This window comes from Zalophus californianus, chromosome 1 (genome assembly GCF_009762305.2).
Source record: "Zalophus californianus isolate mZalCal1 chromosome 1, mZalCal1.pri.v2, whole genome shotgun sequence".
In the NCBI taxonomy this organism is placed as follows: domain Eukaryota; kingdom Metazoa; phylum Chordata; class Mammalia; order Carnivora; family Otariidae; genus Zalophus; species Zalophus californianus.
In genome coordinates, this window is record NC_045595.1 from 46836357 (window position 1) to 46852901 (window position 16545).

The window sequence follows — 16545 nt, forward strand, 5'->3', positions numbered from 1 at the left end:
CTATTGGTCTCAGGGTTGTGAGTTTGAGCCCCAAGTTGGGTGTAGAGATTACTTTAAAAAACCAAAATCTTAAAAAAAAAAAAATACCAAACATCTGTTCTTCATATTGGCCTGTCAAGTGCATTCCTTTCCACTGAAGTCCCAGACCCCTGCCCCCGTCTCCTTAGTTCAAGATGACATATAGACCTCACTTTGCCTGACTGTCTTTGGAATTTCCATGTCTGTGTGGATTCCCTGTACGTACGCTATTAAATTTTATTTTTCTCGTGTGAATCTGTCTCATGTCAATTCAATTCTGAGTCCAGCTAGAAGGACTTGTGAGAGGACAGGAATTCTTCCTCCCTGACACTTCTAAAGAGAACTCCCTGTTTCTTGTTTCCCTTTTCCTGAGGTCAACAGTATCCTTTTAAAAGGCAGAGCTGACCTTCTGCCTCTTGCACATTCAGGGGACTATCTATATGACTTGGAGTGACATGCATGGGTAATGAAAAATCCTGGATCCTTTTTTTTTTTTTTAATTATTTATTTATTTATTTATTTATTTGACAGAGAGAGACACAGTGAGAGCAGGAACACAAGCAGGGGGAGTGGGAGAGGGAGAAGCAGGCTCCCTGCGGAGCAGGGAGCCCGATGTGGGGCTCATCCCAGGACCCTGGGACCATGACCCGAGCCGAAGGCAGACGCTTAATGACTGAGCCACCCAGGCGCCCGAAAAATCCTGGATCCTTGACCGACTCGGCCAACGTGCAGAAATATCCTGTGGATGAGGCCCAGCTGCTGTCATTTTAAGATGCTCTGAGGCTGATAATCAGGCCAGTGGGAACATATGGAATGTGTCACACCCATTTTATTCTTTGGCCAAAACTATTATCCTGTTAGGCAAGTGTGAAGCTAACAAAACAGATGCCTAAGAGACTAGACTTGAGAATCCCCATAGTGACTGCCTCATTTGCTCAAAATGACTTCATTGATTTAAGTAGAAATGGTCCCTGTCCTTAAGGAGATTCCAATTTAAAATCCTGTCCCTAACTATGATACTACCTCATCTGTGCCTCAGTTTTCTGATAGCCAAAACTAGAATGGTCTTCAAAGATGCATCCAGCTCTGATGGCACACAATTTTATGTTTCTTATTACAACAGCCATAAGGCAAACATATCGGTCCATCTTATCTCTTACCCCTCCCTCACAGGACACTGGGATTCCTGACCATTACACATGACTTTTGAATGTGTCTGAGCATGTGATCCTGCATTCCCATTCTTTTAACTTAATTCGAGACAAAGTTCAAAGGTAAGAGTGCACCCATAGGATTTAGAACACTACTAGACTGAGTTCAGCAGAAATTGCCTCTTCAATTAAAGAAACAATTAAGGGTGGTATCTTTATTTTATTTTATTTATTTTTTGAGGATGGTATCTTTATTCCTATTTTACAGATGAGAAACTGGGTCCTGGAATTGTTAACAAAGTGTCCTGAGACACTATGTCCTGGAAATAATAACTAGCATTTAGTGAATGTTAATAAATAGAGGCACAGAGAGGTTAAGCAAATTTGACAGTTCACACAGCTGATGGGTAGAGGAGCTGATAATCACAATCAGCCATACTAACTACTTAGGGCTATATGTAATAAGTATAACATCCTGCGTTTTACTATCCTTACTTAGTCTAACTTAATATTATTTTAATCATCATTCTAATGCTATGATTTAGGTACTATCAACGGTGTGCTGATAAATGTCTAACTACTGGTTTTCCAAGGAAGGATGGAATCCTGATTTGTAATGTTTGCCAATTTTCATAGTGTGACTATTCCTACTAGGGCCAGTTTCAAGGTACCACTATAACATGAATGAACTCAGAATTGGGAAGACATGTACAGTAACTCCACTATATGGTATTTCCGTTGTATGGATATAATATATATAAATAGTTTCAAGAAATAGGTAATAGTAAATCATAGTAAAATATTAGGAAACACTTACTTTGAGTATTTATTGCCTTCATTTTTTTTTTCCTTTGTGGCATCTTTATTTTTCTATCTGGTACATGAACAAAGTGAACATGGTCAGAAAAATCAGCTGCCCTGAAACAGCCGATTGTAAAACATGAGGGCATGAGGACATGGAAGGGCAGGGTGACAATTCCAGACCAGCTTCCCCCAAAGAGCTTATGCTCCAAGCCCGCAACCAGAGACTGCGCTGGGCAGGACTGTGCAGTGCATCTCTGGGGAGGAGCGACAAGAAGGACCAGTCACAACAGGGACTACTGCGGGCATGAGTTTATTGGCTTCTGACCTCACACTCCTGCTTGGTGAAGTTGATGAGCCCTTTGGTGGAAGAGTCGTGAGAGGTCCCTGGGCTACTGCCATCAAGCTCAGGCTCTATTTTCTTGGTCAGCTGCTTTCCCAGCTCCACCCCGCACTGGTCAAAGCTGTTGACGTGGGTCCCAGATGATACCCTGAATGAAGATCTTGTGCTCGTACATGGCAATCAAGGCTCCCAGAGTGAATGGCGTGGGCTTGGTGAACACAATAGAGTTGGTTGGCCGATTTCCTTCAAAGACCTTGTGTGGCAACAGCTTCTCCAAGGCCTCTGGACTCTTTCCTGCGGCCTGCAGCTCCTTCCGGGCCTCCTCTGTTGACTTCCCCTTCATCAGGGCCTCAGTTTGCGCCAAAAAGGTGGCCAGGAGGATCTTGTGATGCAAACCCTTCCTTATCGGGTGCTGGGTCTGGATGGGATGAGGAAGTCACAAGGTATCATCTTGGTGCCTTGGTGGATGAACTGGCAGAAGGTATTGCCTTCATTTTTAATAAAATGTACTTAACTATAAGTGAACAAAGGAAGCTATAGAGTAATGCTTACAACATGTCCCTGCCTCTTTCTCCATCCACATCTCTTTCTACTCCCTGCCTATTAATGAGCTAGCCACGCTGTCTTTCAATCATGCTCCTTCCCCCTTCAGGGTCTTTGTTTTTCCTTCTGCCTGGAATGTGCTCGCATCGGATCTGTGCCTGGCTCTCTTTCCCATTTCCTCCAAGTCTTTCCATCCAGGGCTACCTCCTCTGAGAGGTCTACTCTTATTCTAACTAGAACGCTGCTACTCTTGTGTCCTTCTCTTGTTCAGTTTTCTTTATAATGCTCGGTACTACATGGCATTATATCTTATATTTATTTATTATATTATATGTCTCCTCACTAGAATGTAAGCTCCATGAGGGCAAGGACTTTTTTTTTTTTTTTAGTATGAAAGCCTTGCAGATATTTAAATTTATTTTTTAATCAAGTTAAACTTTTGAACAGGCAACTCATTTCCATGATTGAAAGTGAAAATGATACAAAAAGATACCTAGAGAAATCTCATTCCTGTTCCTGTCTCTGGCCATCCAGTTCCTTCTATCCTCCCTTTTTATTGGTCTTCCAGGATTTCCTTATGCAAATACAATACATACTTGTATATATGCACATACTTTGCATTTACAGTCCTTGAAAACATTTCCTGGACATCATTCCATATCAATTCACAGAGAATTTCCTCATTTGTTTTTATAGCTGCATAATATTCCCTTTTGGGGCCACACTACAGTTTTTTTATTTTTATTTTTTTAAAGATTTTATTTATTTATTTGAGAGAGAGAATGAGAGAGAGAGAGAGAGAGAGAGAGAGAGAGAGCACACAAGGGGGGGGGAGGGTCAGAGGGAGAAGCAGACTCCCTGCTAAGCAGGGAGCCCGACGCGGGACTCGATCCCGGGACTCCAGGATCATGACCTGAGCCGAAGGCAGTCGCTTAACCAACTGAGCCACCCAGGCGCCCCACACTACAGTTTTTTAAATCATTTCCCTCTTGATAAACACTTGTGGCTTCCCATCTTTTGGTATTATCAAAAATGTAGGAAGGGATTTTTATTCCATACTGCATCTCCCAGAGTCTTGAAGACTTTCTGCATACAGCCGACTGTCAATAAACAACTGTAGAAAGAATGATAGTTAACCAGAGTAAATGAGTGAGGGAGGGATGGGAGGGAGCCCGAGGGCAGCTCCCGGGTACGCGGTACTGCAGGGAGGCTCCAGCAGGCGGCGCTGCAGGCGGTAGACGCGCCTGGCCGGATAGCCCACGTCGCTCTTGCCGTGGACGCCGACGGTGGCGCGGGGACGAGCGTGTGGGGCAGGGCGAGTCATATGACCCGCTCGGCTTCCTGGCTTCGGCCGCCGCCGCCCGCCCGTGTCCGCCAGTGGTGCGCCGCGGCCCCGAGGAGCCGTTGAGGGGTCCGGGCTGAGGCCCGCTCGTGTGGGAGCCGTCGCTGCTGCTGTCCTCCCGCCCGCTAGTCCGTTCTCCCGCCAGGCCGCCATCATGCTGGCGCTCATCTCCCGCCTGCTGGACTGGTTTCGCTCGCTCTTCTGGAAGGAGGAGATGGAGCTGACGCTGGTGGGGCTGCAGTACTCGGGCAAGACCACCTTCGTCAATGTCATCGCGGTGAGTGCCGCCCGCTCGCCCGCCCGGGGCGCCGCAGCCCGCGAGTCCGGCCCGGCGCTTGCCCGAAGGCCCCGGGCTGGGGCTGCCCTCGGCGCGATGGGGCTAATGGGAGTGGGACGAGGGGAGGAGGCAAGCCGTTTCCGTCACCGCTGCGGGGGCCGGGGTTCGGAGTTCCCGCGGGTTGGTGCCTGAGGGGTAGCGTTGAGGTCGGCAGCCGAAGAGTTAATTCTATTTCGTCACCTTCTACAAAAGGCTAGGTTCTCAGCGCGGCCGGGGCTTGCAAAGGGTAAAATTGGCCTTGTCTCGTTTTTTAAGGATTGGGTTTCCTTCGGGTTTGCTCTGTGGGGGCACCTGCAGGCTTAACTTCAGCCTGTCACTTCCCCGAAGGGTGGGATTTGGCGAGCTGGCAGTCCCGTGAGAAAGCGTGAGACTCCAGAGCGTCCCTCAAGTAGCCACTCGGGACGGAGAGCCCCATGAGGAAAGCAGGAGACCCGTGTGGGCTCCTTCCCGAATTCCGTGGGCAGCTTGTTCCCTGTAATTTAGTTATTGGTTGTCAGTCGTTCCTCTAGGGGCGGATATCAAGTTCAGTGCTGTTGGGCTCGCTGGTGGAAACTGGGGAGAAACCCCTCCAGCCATTTCCAGTCCACTGTGGTCCGTAGCAGTTACGGGTTTCTGCTTTTCCAGAGCCAGTAGTCGGAAAAGATGGATCTGTAGTCGCTCAACTTCCTTGAAAAAGGAGGGGTTGATCTTTTATGAGGGTGTTTCTTACTTGAAAGGGAGGGAGGGGAAGAGACTGGGCAGGAGCATAGTTTATTCCAGGCCCAGAAAATGGGTGTCTAGGAGGGAAATTGCCCTGGGAACCTGTATACAGTGTGGTGTTTATTCAGCAGTGATTGAGTGGAAGGATGATTATTAAATTTTGCTTGGGTGGTTAGTTGGGGAAGGAATAAGAGAGAAAGATTCTCTTCAATCTTAATTTAGAGGCCAGGAGTTGATGTGATTCACTTTTAGCTGATAGGTGCTTGTACTTGTCAGGGACAAGCTTTAGAACTTTGCTAAAGAGAGATGGCAGCAGTTCTTCATCTTTTAGATGATGGTTGAAATCCTTATTTAATAGTCCAGTTGCCCAACTGGTTTGGTTACAGGAATGATTCAAACACAGCTCCCTTGTGGGAGAAAATATGTAACATGTGACTCTTAGTCCTGTAGTAATGGAGCAGCAGAGTGAGTAAGACTTGAAGAAAAATACTAGCAGAGATCCAGACTTCCTTTGAGGAACGTTGCATATAAGTATAAAAGAAAATTTATATGTACTTGTTTGGCTCCTTTTGTGATATGTTTTTGTTTGTTTGTTTTTGGCTTGAGATGACTTATCTTTGCAACAAGTAGAGTGGAAAGTGTATATGATAGCACTAAAATTAATAAAAAATTTTGGACTAAATATCCATACTAGAGTTTTTATTTACTTATTTATTTTTAATGTTTTATTATTTATTTGAGAGAGAGCATGAGAGAGAGAGAGCACAAGCAGGGGGAGTGGGAGAGGGAGAAGCACACTCCCCACTGAGCAGGGAGCCCGATGCGGGGCTCCATCCCAAGACCCTGGAATCATGACCTGAGCCAAAGGCAGACGCCTAACTGACTGAGCCACCCAGGTGCCCCGTACTAGAGCTTTTATATGATACAGAAAAGATCAGACCTCAGTTAACTAAATTTTCTGGTTTTCCCTTGAGATAAGAATTGGAGTCTCCTTGTAAACCCTGTCCTTTTGACAAGACTGAATTAATATATAGTGTAGATGTAGGTGTATTACTACAATTAATTGTTGTATTTGTTGCAGAGTAGTTATGCTTGGGAAACCTGAAAAGGTTTAGTAAATCTTTGAAGAACTTCTAAAGACATAAGCATGAAAATCATGCTTATTATGTTTTTCATAGATGGTGTAGCTTAATGTGAGCAAGAACTTTGAAGTTAAGGAGCTGTGGGTTTCCAATCTGGCTCTGCCACTTAGCAGCCTTGTATCCTCTTTCAGTCCTTGCTTTCTCATCTATTAAATAGAGATAATAATCGGTTTCTTGAAGAGTTGTTCCGGGGAGTAAATGAAATGACAAATGTTAAGTGACTAGCACCATCCTGCCCATAGAAGGCGCTAGGTAAGTGGTAGGTGTTGTTATTTGTAGCGGATACACTTCTTTAATGCAGAAACAGCGTTTTGAAAATATTCAGAAGGGAATTAGCTGGGGTATTTTCCTTTCCTGAATCTGATTTATCCAAATGTGGGCTCCAGTGGTGGAATTATGGATTGTAACAAATAATAACATCATGTACGCCCCCGTTTAAAAAAAATTGAGAGCTTGTGGAACCCTGTTGAACTCAAAGTGAACTAGTGGTTCCACTATTTTTTTTTTTTATATTAGACAGTTCGTTTTGGATTATAATGATGTGGATAGGTTTGGCTTAGAAAAAATCTGGACTGTAGTTGGTTATAGCCTTTAAGATACTGAGTAAAAAAGAGACCTCGTAAATTTCATTCCTTTTAAAAAAAAATCTCAGACTGTGGGCACCTGCGTGGCTCAGTCTTTAAGTGGCTGCCTTCGGCTCAGGTCATGATCCCAGGGTCCTGGGATCGAGTCCCACATCGGGCTCCCTGCTCAGGGGGAAGCCCGCTTCTCCCTTTCCCACTCCCCCTGCTAATTTTACTGTAGAAACTAGTCTTCCAGTGAGGTGGTCTTCTCGCTGTCTCTGTCTCTGTCAAATAAATACATAAAATCTTAAAAAAAAAAATCTTAGATTCTAACTTAATCTGTGATTATTAATATATCGGGTGCCTGGGTGGCTCAGTCGTTAAGCGTCTGCCTTCGGCTGGGGTCATGATCCCAGGGTCCTGGGATCGAGTCCCGCATCGGGCTCCCTGCTTGGTGGGAGGCCTGCTTCTCCCTCTCCCACTCCCCCTGCTTGTGCTCCTGCTCTCGCTCTCTCTCTCTCTCGGTCAAATAAATAAATAAAATCTAAAAATATATATATATACACATATATATATATTGAGGGTGAGGAAAAGGTTAGTAATTAAAGGTGATTTTTACAGACTTTTAGATAAAAACAATGTTTCCAAAATAGTAAATTTAGCCTTATATTTAAAAAAATTAACTATTGTTTGTATTTTGTATAAAATATTTGATTTGTAGACTCAAATATAGATGGTTTGAGTACTTTGTGTCACTTTAGAATAACTTGCCAGGTATGGAAAAGCTTCAGGTGAAGCCAGTTTTCTTTTGGTAAAAATCAACTTTTTGCATAAAATGTGGCAAGTTAAAAAAAATTTCAGAAATGTCATTTAACTTACCCAAAAGGTTTGTGAAGGTGAATTAGTTATATATAGGGTTTGGCTTATTCTGAAATTAGGCATTTTTTTTTTTTTTTTTTTAGAATTTATTTGTTTATTTGACAGAGACAGCGAGAGCAGGAACACAAGCAGCGGGAGTGGGAGAGGGAGAAGCAGGCTTCCCGTGGAGCAGGGAGCCCGATGCGGGGCTCGATTGCAGGACCCTGGGATCATGACTTGAGCTGAAGGCAGACGCCCAACAACTGAGCCACCCAGGTGCCCTGAAATTAGGCATTTTATTTACAGAGAGGTTCATTCCTAAAATTCATATTCTTGTTGTTTTGAAAATGGAATGATACTTCATTTTATCTAATATTTTTATATAAACACTCTCAACATACTGAATGTTCTCTTTGTTTTGAACATTAAAAAGAAACCTCTAGTCTTTAATTTTCTCATTAGTTTTAGGGAATGAAATATTGCCCATTGCTAAGTATTCTGGCAGTTATTGCATAATAAATCATGTGTTCTATATGTGCAATGTATGTTGAGTAATCTTTATTTTTAACGGAGACTCTTACATGGGTTGCAGGAATTAGTAAGAAATGTTTAATAGGATTTACCAAAGTGTTATAGGCTAACTCTTTTTTTTTTTAAGATTTTATTTATTTGAGAGAGAGAGAATGAGAGAGAGAGAGCACGAGAGGGAAGAGGGTCAGAGGGAGAAGCAGACTCCCTGCTGAGCAGGGAGCCCAATGCGGGACTCGATCCTGGGACTCCAGGATCATGATCTGAGCCGAAGGCAGTCGCTTAACCAACTGAGCCACCCAGGCGCCCTCTTTTTGTCTTTTTTAAATGAATATATCTAAACCCCTTTTTAAAAAGTTTTGAGATACCTAGTTTGTTTTAATTATAGTGTATGCATTTTTCTGTGTGTAAAACTATTTTAATGCCTTTATAATTTATTCTGTTAAGGCATATCTTGTGGCTGTACCATAATATATATGATCATTTCCTCATTATTGGACATTTGAATAATTTCCAGAGTTTATTGTACATCAATGTGTTCGGCATTTCCTAAGGATGAGTTCCAGAGTTACATCACTGGGTCAAAAGAAAGGAACATATTTCATGTCAAATGGCCAAATTGCTTTCCAGAAAGTAAAGTATGCGCTTTTACTGAGAATGTTCTCTGAACAGATTTCATATATAAAGTTGGATGTCAGCTAAGCACTTGTCCCTTGTTATTTTTAGGGCAAAACGTATTTAGTTTTGTTGATAAGTAAAGTAAACCAGCAGTATTTTTAAACTATTCTATTAGGTAATTGCTTTGCTTCTGTGTTCAATGTTTAAAGAGGTATCTGTTTCAGCAACTACTAAGACTGAGACTATAGAGAACATAATTCCTTTTTGAGTTTTCTTTCTTATTGAATTTTGTAGCCAAGTCACATAAATAACAGCTCATCCCCTGTAGCTATCTGGATCTAATTTGTTTTGAACTTAATGGTGGATTGCATTAACAGTTGTATTCTAGGAATCTGGCATATTTCCATGCAGTCCTTACCTAATCTTGTCCTGTTATAGTGTGATGCTGCTTTTCTTGGGGAGGGGGAGCGTGTTAAAAAATATTATTTTATAAGTCAGAATCTAAGAAAGTTTACCAAGTAAGGATGCCTGGATGGCTCAGTTGGTTAAACATCCGACTTTTGATTTCGACTCAGGTCGTGATCTCAGGGTCATGAGATTGGCTCTGTGCTGGGTATGGAGCCTGCTTAAGATTCTCTCTCTCTCCCCCTCTGCCCTTCCACCCCCTCACCTGTCTCTCTTTAAAAAAGAAAAAGAGAGAAAAGAAAGTTTGCCAAGTAGACCATTTTTTGAGGCTATAGCATATGAATCTTTTAAATTAATAACTTGAGTATCATTTATAAAAGTTGATTCATGTCTTTTGTGCTCATATAGGAAAACTGAGGAAAAAAATATTAACCTATTTGCTGAATGGTCAAAATTAAATGATAATTTAAGGCATTTAGTTTTTCTAGTATGTGACAAACCAAAATTGGAATCTCTAATGGAATAATTTGAGTTAGTTTCTTTCTTCAAAGTCAGCACTGCAAGGCTTACATTCTATTTTGTTATTTTTTACACTCTTTCTTAAATTGGACATTGGGTCTTGTATTTGGATCCAATTTCTTAGTTTGTCTAGTTTTATACACTAGAATAACTTTTTTTTTAAAGATTTTATTATTTATTTGACAGAGAGCACAAGTAGGCAGAGCAGCAGGCAGAGGGAGAGGGAGAAACAGGCTCTCTGATGAGCAGGGAGCCCGACGTGGGGCTTGGGATCATGATCTGAGCTGAAGGCAGCCGCTTAACTGACTGAGCTACCCAGGCACCCCTAGAATAACATTTCATATTCCAAAAAGAAATTTTTTTTTACACTTAAAAAAAAATCACAGCTTTAGGGTTCATTTTAAAACCATCTCTAAGAATACTGTACTTTTAAAAAATTGTAATGCTGACAAAATAATTTTAGGTTTCAGATACTGAAGTAGTGACATTTCTGCTTGAAAATTGAAGCTTTTCCTTCTAAGCTGGGTTAGAAAAACAATCATTTGTTATTAAAAAAACACTTGGATGATGATTGGCAAAATGATCCTAAAAATGTCTTTTTACCAGTTTACTTGATAACAATTACTTTAGCTCTACCTAAGTAGTATTACTGTAAGAATATATTTTGAGCCTAAATTTGTTGGCATATGAATGTGGTATGAATGAGTTTATTTGGAATATGTTTAAGTGGCTGCATGAATTAGAATGGCATAGAGGTTAGGAACTGAGAGCCAGACTATTGAGGTTCAAATCTTGACTCTTCTTTGACTTGTCTTATTTTTGGCAAGTTATTTAACTCCTCAGTGTCTGTTTCCTTACATGTAAAATGAGAATAATAGCAGTTTCTACCTCATAGAGTTGTTATGAGTTAATACTTGTAAAACATTTTGAACAGTGTTCAAAACACGGCGGATAATAGGGAAGTGCTTCATAAATGTTAGCTGCTAGATTAATGTGCTGTCCTTGAGGGCAAGGATTTCTGTTGCTTTTGTTCACTGATACATTCCAATTCCCTGAAACAGTGCCTGGCACATACTAGGTGCTCAAATATATTTTCCAATAGAGTTATTATGTTCACAGTATAAAATTAAGAAAAATGCCTTTATGAACCCACATTTCCATTTTCATATTTCAGTATGCAGAGTCTAGCATAGTGTTAAGAATGACAGTTAGAGGGGGCGCCTGGTGGCTCAGTTGGTTAAGCGACTGCCTTCAGCTCAGGTCATGATCCCGGAGTCCTGGGATCAGAGTCCCAGGATGCAGTCCTGCATCGGGCTCCCTGTTCAGCAGGGAGTCTGCTTCTCCCTCTGACCCTACGCCCTCTTGTGCTCTCTCTCTCACTCTCTCAAATAAATAAATAAAATCTTTAAAAGAAAAAAGAATGACAGTTAAGAATGCAACTTTATGGTAAAAGGTAGAAAGGTAGACTGTTCCCTACAGGAAGGAAAGAATGGCCCTTTGCAGTACTACCTGCCCTCTAGAATTTAGGTGCCCTGTACAAGTGTATGCTTAGATTGTAATTTTAAATTTGGATAAGACATAATTTGGTATCCATTTTCATGTGTGTGTTTTAATTTTTAAACCAGGATTTAAGATTAGTGTAGGTTTTTTTTTTCAATTTTTTAAAAAAGATTTTATTTATTTTATTTATTTGACAGAGACACAGCAAGAGAGGGAACACAAGCAGGGGGAGTGGGAGAGGGAGAAGCAGGCTTCCCACGGAGCAGGGAGCCCGATGTGGGGCATGATCCCAGGACCCTGGGGTCATGACCTGAGCCAAAGGCAGATGCTTAACGACTGAGCCGCCCAGGCCCCCCAAGATTAGTGTAGGTTTAATCACTGTTGACAGCTATAAATTTGCAGGCCCCAACAGGCAGTATACTGTGCTTGTAGTAGCCCATCCCCTCCTAGATGAGAAGTGGGCTCTTGAGACTGTATGCAGACTTGACCAGAGAGAGCTTTTGTCAGAGTTTCCTCTGTGAAGGTGGGTTAAGGTCTGGTTTAGACACTGATCACTAGATCTACTTTTTCTTGACAGCTCCTTTTGTATGGAAAAAGTTTGAATGCAAATATATGGACTTCATTATTTTTAAATAGTTCTTATCAGAGGAAAGACTAGGAAATGGTAGAAATCCACTTTTTCCGCCTCCAAAATCTAGCTGTTTTACTCCTGGCTTTTGGTTTCTTTATTTTGATCTTACTATTTTCTTCATTCAGTGGCTGAATTTAAAAACTTAAAACATTTTGTTTCTTAAAAATACACATAATCCATATTGTTTAAAAAAAGTATAGATAATGCAAGCAAAAAAATCATTTTTAATACCATTAGGATTTAATGACTTAATTTTTTTTTTTTAAGATTTTATTTATTTATTTGAAAGAGAGAGAGAACGAGAGAGAGAGAGCACATGAGAGGGGGGAGGGTGAGAGGGAGAAGCAGACTCCCCGCTGAGCAGGGAGCCCGACGTGGGCCTCGATCCCGGGACTCCAGGATCATGACCTGAGCCGAAGGCAGTCGCCCAACCGACTGAGCCACCGAGGCGCCTTAATGACTTAATATTAAGCTGTATATCCTTCCCATTTTCTCCCTGTCCTTTCACAAATATATGCTTTTTTTTGTTTTTGAGATGTAATTAACATATATTAATTTCAGGTATAACATAATGATTGCATATTTGTGTATATTGCAGAGTGATCTTCACAGTGAGTCTAGTTAACATCCATCACCATGCATAGTTACAGTTTTTTTAATCTTGTGATGAGAACTTCTAAGATTTACTTCTTAGCAACTTTGAAATATACAATATAGTATCATTAACTATAGTCACCATGCTGTACATTACCTCTTACTTATTTTATAACTGGAAGGTTGTACCTTTTGGCACCCTTCACCTGATTCCTTCATCACTATCCTGTACCTCCTGCCTCTGGCAGCCACCAGTCTGTTCTCTGTGAGTACTAGTTTTTTTTAAAGATTGCACATATAAGTGTTTTTCTCTTTCTGACTTATTTCACTTAGCATAATGTCCAGTATATGCTTTCTTGATAACCATGACAGGATCATGTTGTACATTCTAATGTAGTCTATTTGACTTACCTACTTTGATGGCTAAAAGGCAACTCAAGTTCAGTTAGTTCAAGATATGACTTTTAATTCATTTTTAAATTTTATTCATTCATTCATTCATTCATTCATTCATTTGAGAGAGAGCCAGCAAGCATTCAGGAGCATGGGGAGGAGCAGGGGGAGGAGCAGAGGGAGAAACAGACTCCCTGCTGAGCAGGGAGCCTGATATGGGGCTCAACCCCAGGACCTGAGCTGAAGGCAGATGCTTAACCAACTGATCCATCCAGGTGCCCCAGGATGAAACTTTTGATCCCCTTTTGCCTCAATCCAGGGAACCAACCTCTATCCTTTTCTAAAAAAATGTTAAATGAAATGGATGTTAATAGTCTTTAATCTGCATATGTATATTTTTGTTGCAGGTATTATTTTCCATTATTGAGTGATAGAAATGTTTGTGCCTAAAACTTTGTTTTTGTAATTTTCTTCAGAGTGCCTGAAGGTGGGCCAAACAGTTTGACCAGTTTTAACCTTTATATACTCCTTTCATCCTGTCTGTTGCATGTATCTTACCAAATTAGGATTGATTGTATCACCTCCATTGAAGTTTTCACCACACTTCCTCCTTAAGAAATTAGCTTATTATCTTTGTCTTTTTTTATGAATGTAAGTTGTATAGGGGCAGAGCTTTGTCCTTTTTTCAATACTGTATCCCAGTGCAAAGCACTATGCTCTGCATATAATAAGCTCTGTAAATATCGAGTGAATGAATATAACAACAAAGTGTATCTATTTGATGTATACTTAAACTGTGTACAAGGTATTGTGATAGATGATTCATAAATGTACCAGACAAGGTTATTTGTGGTAGACTATGTGCCTTAAGGTTGGCACAAATTGCTACCCTCACCTCACTAAGACATTGGGGATATTTTAGAAAGGTGGTTTAGTGGGACCTTGGTGGGAATGGCCACTGAAGTGAACTTTTTTAAAAGATTTTATTTATTTGAGAGAGAGAGAGCGCGATAGAGAGGGAGAGCACAAAGGGAGAGTGAGAGGGAGAAGCAGACTCCCTGCTGAGCAGAGAGCCTGTTGTGGGACTTGATCCCAGGATCCCAAGATCATGACCTGAGCCAAAGGCAGACACTGAACCGACTGAGCCACCCAGGCGCCCTGAAGTGAACTTTGAGAGTAGAGTGGTTTTCATTTATTCAGTGAGTATTTGAAACAGTGTTCTAGGTGGCATAGATATAATGAGGAACAAAACAGACATGGTTCCTTCCCTTGTGCAGCTTCCAGTATTATGGAGGGAAGCAAAGATGTTCAAGAAGGAACAGTGGGAGTAGCAAGGACACAATTGAGGGCAAGAAATTTGGTTGCATTACATGTAACTTGCATGAGGGAAAAAACAAAAGCCTGGAAAAGTAGGTCAGTATGCAGTGAAGATTTTTGTTTGGGGAAATGAAGGAAGACCTGTTTTCCAAAGGATGAATGTAGTAGCAGTATAGAGACCAGTGAAAAGGAGCTTGGTCACAAGGTCATTACAAAAATCTGATTGAGAGATACTGAGGGGGAGAGAGTTAAGGAGTAAGGAAAAAGCTTTATTATGGAAGTAGAATGAGTGCAATTTAGTGTTGAATCAGATGTGTAGGGCAAAGGGGGATTTGTTGTTGAAGACTTTTTTTTTTTTTTAAGATTTTATTTGAGAGAGAGAATGAGAGAGAGAGCACGAGAGGGAAGAGGGTCAGAGGGAGAAGCAGACTCCCTGCTGAGCAGGGAGCCCGATGTGGGACTTGATCCCGGGACTCCAGGATCATGACCTGAGCCGAAGGCAGTCGCTCAGCCAACTGAGCCACCCAGGTGCCCTGTTGAAGACTTTTTTAAGGAGCTGAGTGAATGTTGGGGGATATGGTTGTGTGATTAGTGGATATGGGGTGGAGAGGGGAATGAGTTTAGAAGAGATAGGTATGAGTTGAGTGTAAATGTATTATATGATTAATGATATAAAGGGAATTTATATTTGGGAAGTGCATTCGTGCTATTATTTTTAGATACGGTGGGACTAAAACAGAATTAAAATTTCATCAATTCATATCTTTATCTTAGTAGTAAGAAACTTAGGAAGCATTTGAGAATCCAATTCTGGTTTCTCTTCAGAAGAATGTTGTAGAATACTTTTTCTTGTGATTTGTGTTAGTTATCCTAACCTGCTGATTACTTAAAGTTCTAAGAGTAAACAGAATGTTCTCCACTCCTCCAGAGCTGCATTTGGGCTATCTTGATTTGTTTATGGTGCCTGTGTACCTGAGTCTGTGCCCAGATTGCACGCTGCCCAGAAGAGGTCCTAATACACGGGCCCTTCAAGCAGCTGAATGAAGGCTGTATATTCAGAGTGGCTCAGGCTCTTGCAGGCTTGGGCTTCCAAGCTATTTAATTTGGAGAGGAATGTTTCTGTCCTGGAAAGTGTCTGGTTCAGTTTTGTATACTGTCTTTCTACTGAAGAGAAAAGTTGGTATGTGTAATTTGTTATGCTTTAAACATAAAGGATATCTGATCTCTTGGGATTTAAGTTGTGATTTTTCTTAGGGTGCTGGGTAAACGTGGGTAGTATTAGACTTCAAAATATTTTTATCTCTTTCTGGGTTACATTACTGATTTTTTTATTGTGTGATTGAAAAGAAAGTGTGATCCTCAGCCCCCTTATCCCAGTTAGGCTGTTTGATATTTGCTAAGAGATTCATTTAGAAGCAGAGGGAGAGGGGCAAGTGGACTCCATGCTAAGTGCGGAGCCTGACATGGGGCTTGATCTCACAACCCTGAGATCATAACCCAAGCCGAAATCAAGAGTCAGATGCTTAACCAACTGAGCCACCCAGGAGCCCCTATAATAGGTCATTCTTAAGGATGGTTAACACAAAGAATGTTCCTAGACATCCTATTTCTTAATCCTTTTCTACTATCTCCAACACACAAGGGGTATTCAATGAAAATCTTCTGTTGACTATTTTATGAAGTGCATTCACATACAAAGCATTATATAATTCTTTTAGCCCCCTTGTTAAGTAGATACTCTGGCTTATAAAAGGAAAAAAGAGGTTAAGTGACACAGTTTTGAGATAGGTCTGGAATGCAACTGTAACTCAGCGTGAATGGTGAGCTATGATGAATCCTTGTTTACAGACAAATCCTTTAGGACCTTGCTTTGCCACTTGATACAGTACAGCTCTTCCAAGTCCTGTGACTGACTAGTTTGGAAATTGGACATCACCTCTTGTGGTGTTCCTTAGCCGTTTTTAGCTTTCTTTAGCAATTTGTTGCCAAATACTTTGTCTACTTTACTGGTTGTTTTAATATTTCTCTATATTATCCTTCCTAGGAACATTTGTAAATTTTAGTGTATGTGTGTGGGGTTTTTTTGGGGGGCGCAGACTTTGGAGTTGGGCTTAAATTTGCCAGTGAAAATTAGCAAGATGGTTGTGGGGAGGAAGAGGAAGCAGGCTGTGAAATACGTGTTAGACTGTGTTAATAGAGACTCCCAAGATACCAAGCCATTTTCCTTTGTCTACAATACATTA

General features: G+C 41.3%; 1 protein-coding gene and 1 pseudogene across 2 annotated transcripts in view; one reads left to right on the forward strand and one right to left on the reverse strand.

Moving 5' to 3' along the window:
* Positions 1–2283: 2283 nt before the first annotated feature.
* On the reverse strand, positions 2284–3948 carry LOC113916041 (annotated as a pseudogene).
* A 191-nt stretch (positions 3949–4139) lies between these two features.
* ARL8B (ADP ribosylation factor like GTPase 8B) overlaps positions 4140–16545 on the forward strand; it is a 54365-nt gene continuing 41959 nt past the window's right edge. Inside the window, exon 1 of one of the 2 annotated variants that reach the window (XM_027584820.2) lies at positions 4140–4475. In XM_027584820.2, coding sequence (XP_027440621.1) covers positions 4353–4475 — 123 coding nt within the window. In that variant the 5' untranslated portion in view covers positions 4140–4352. The remainder of the gene's footprint in view (positions 4476–16545) is intronic. The other variant, XM_027584819.2, reaches the window with a different exon arrangement.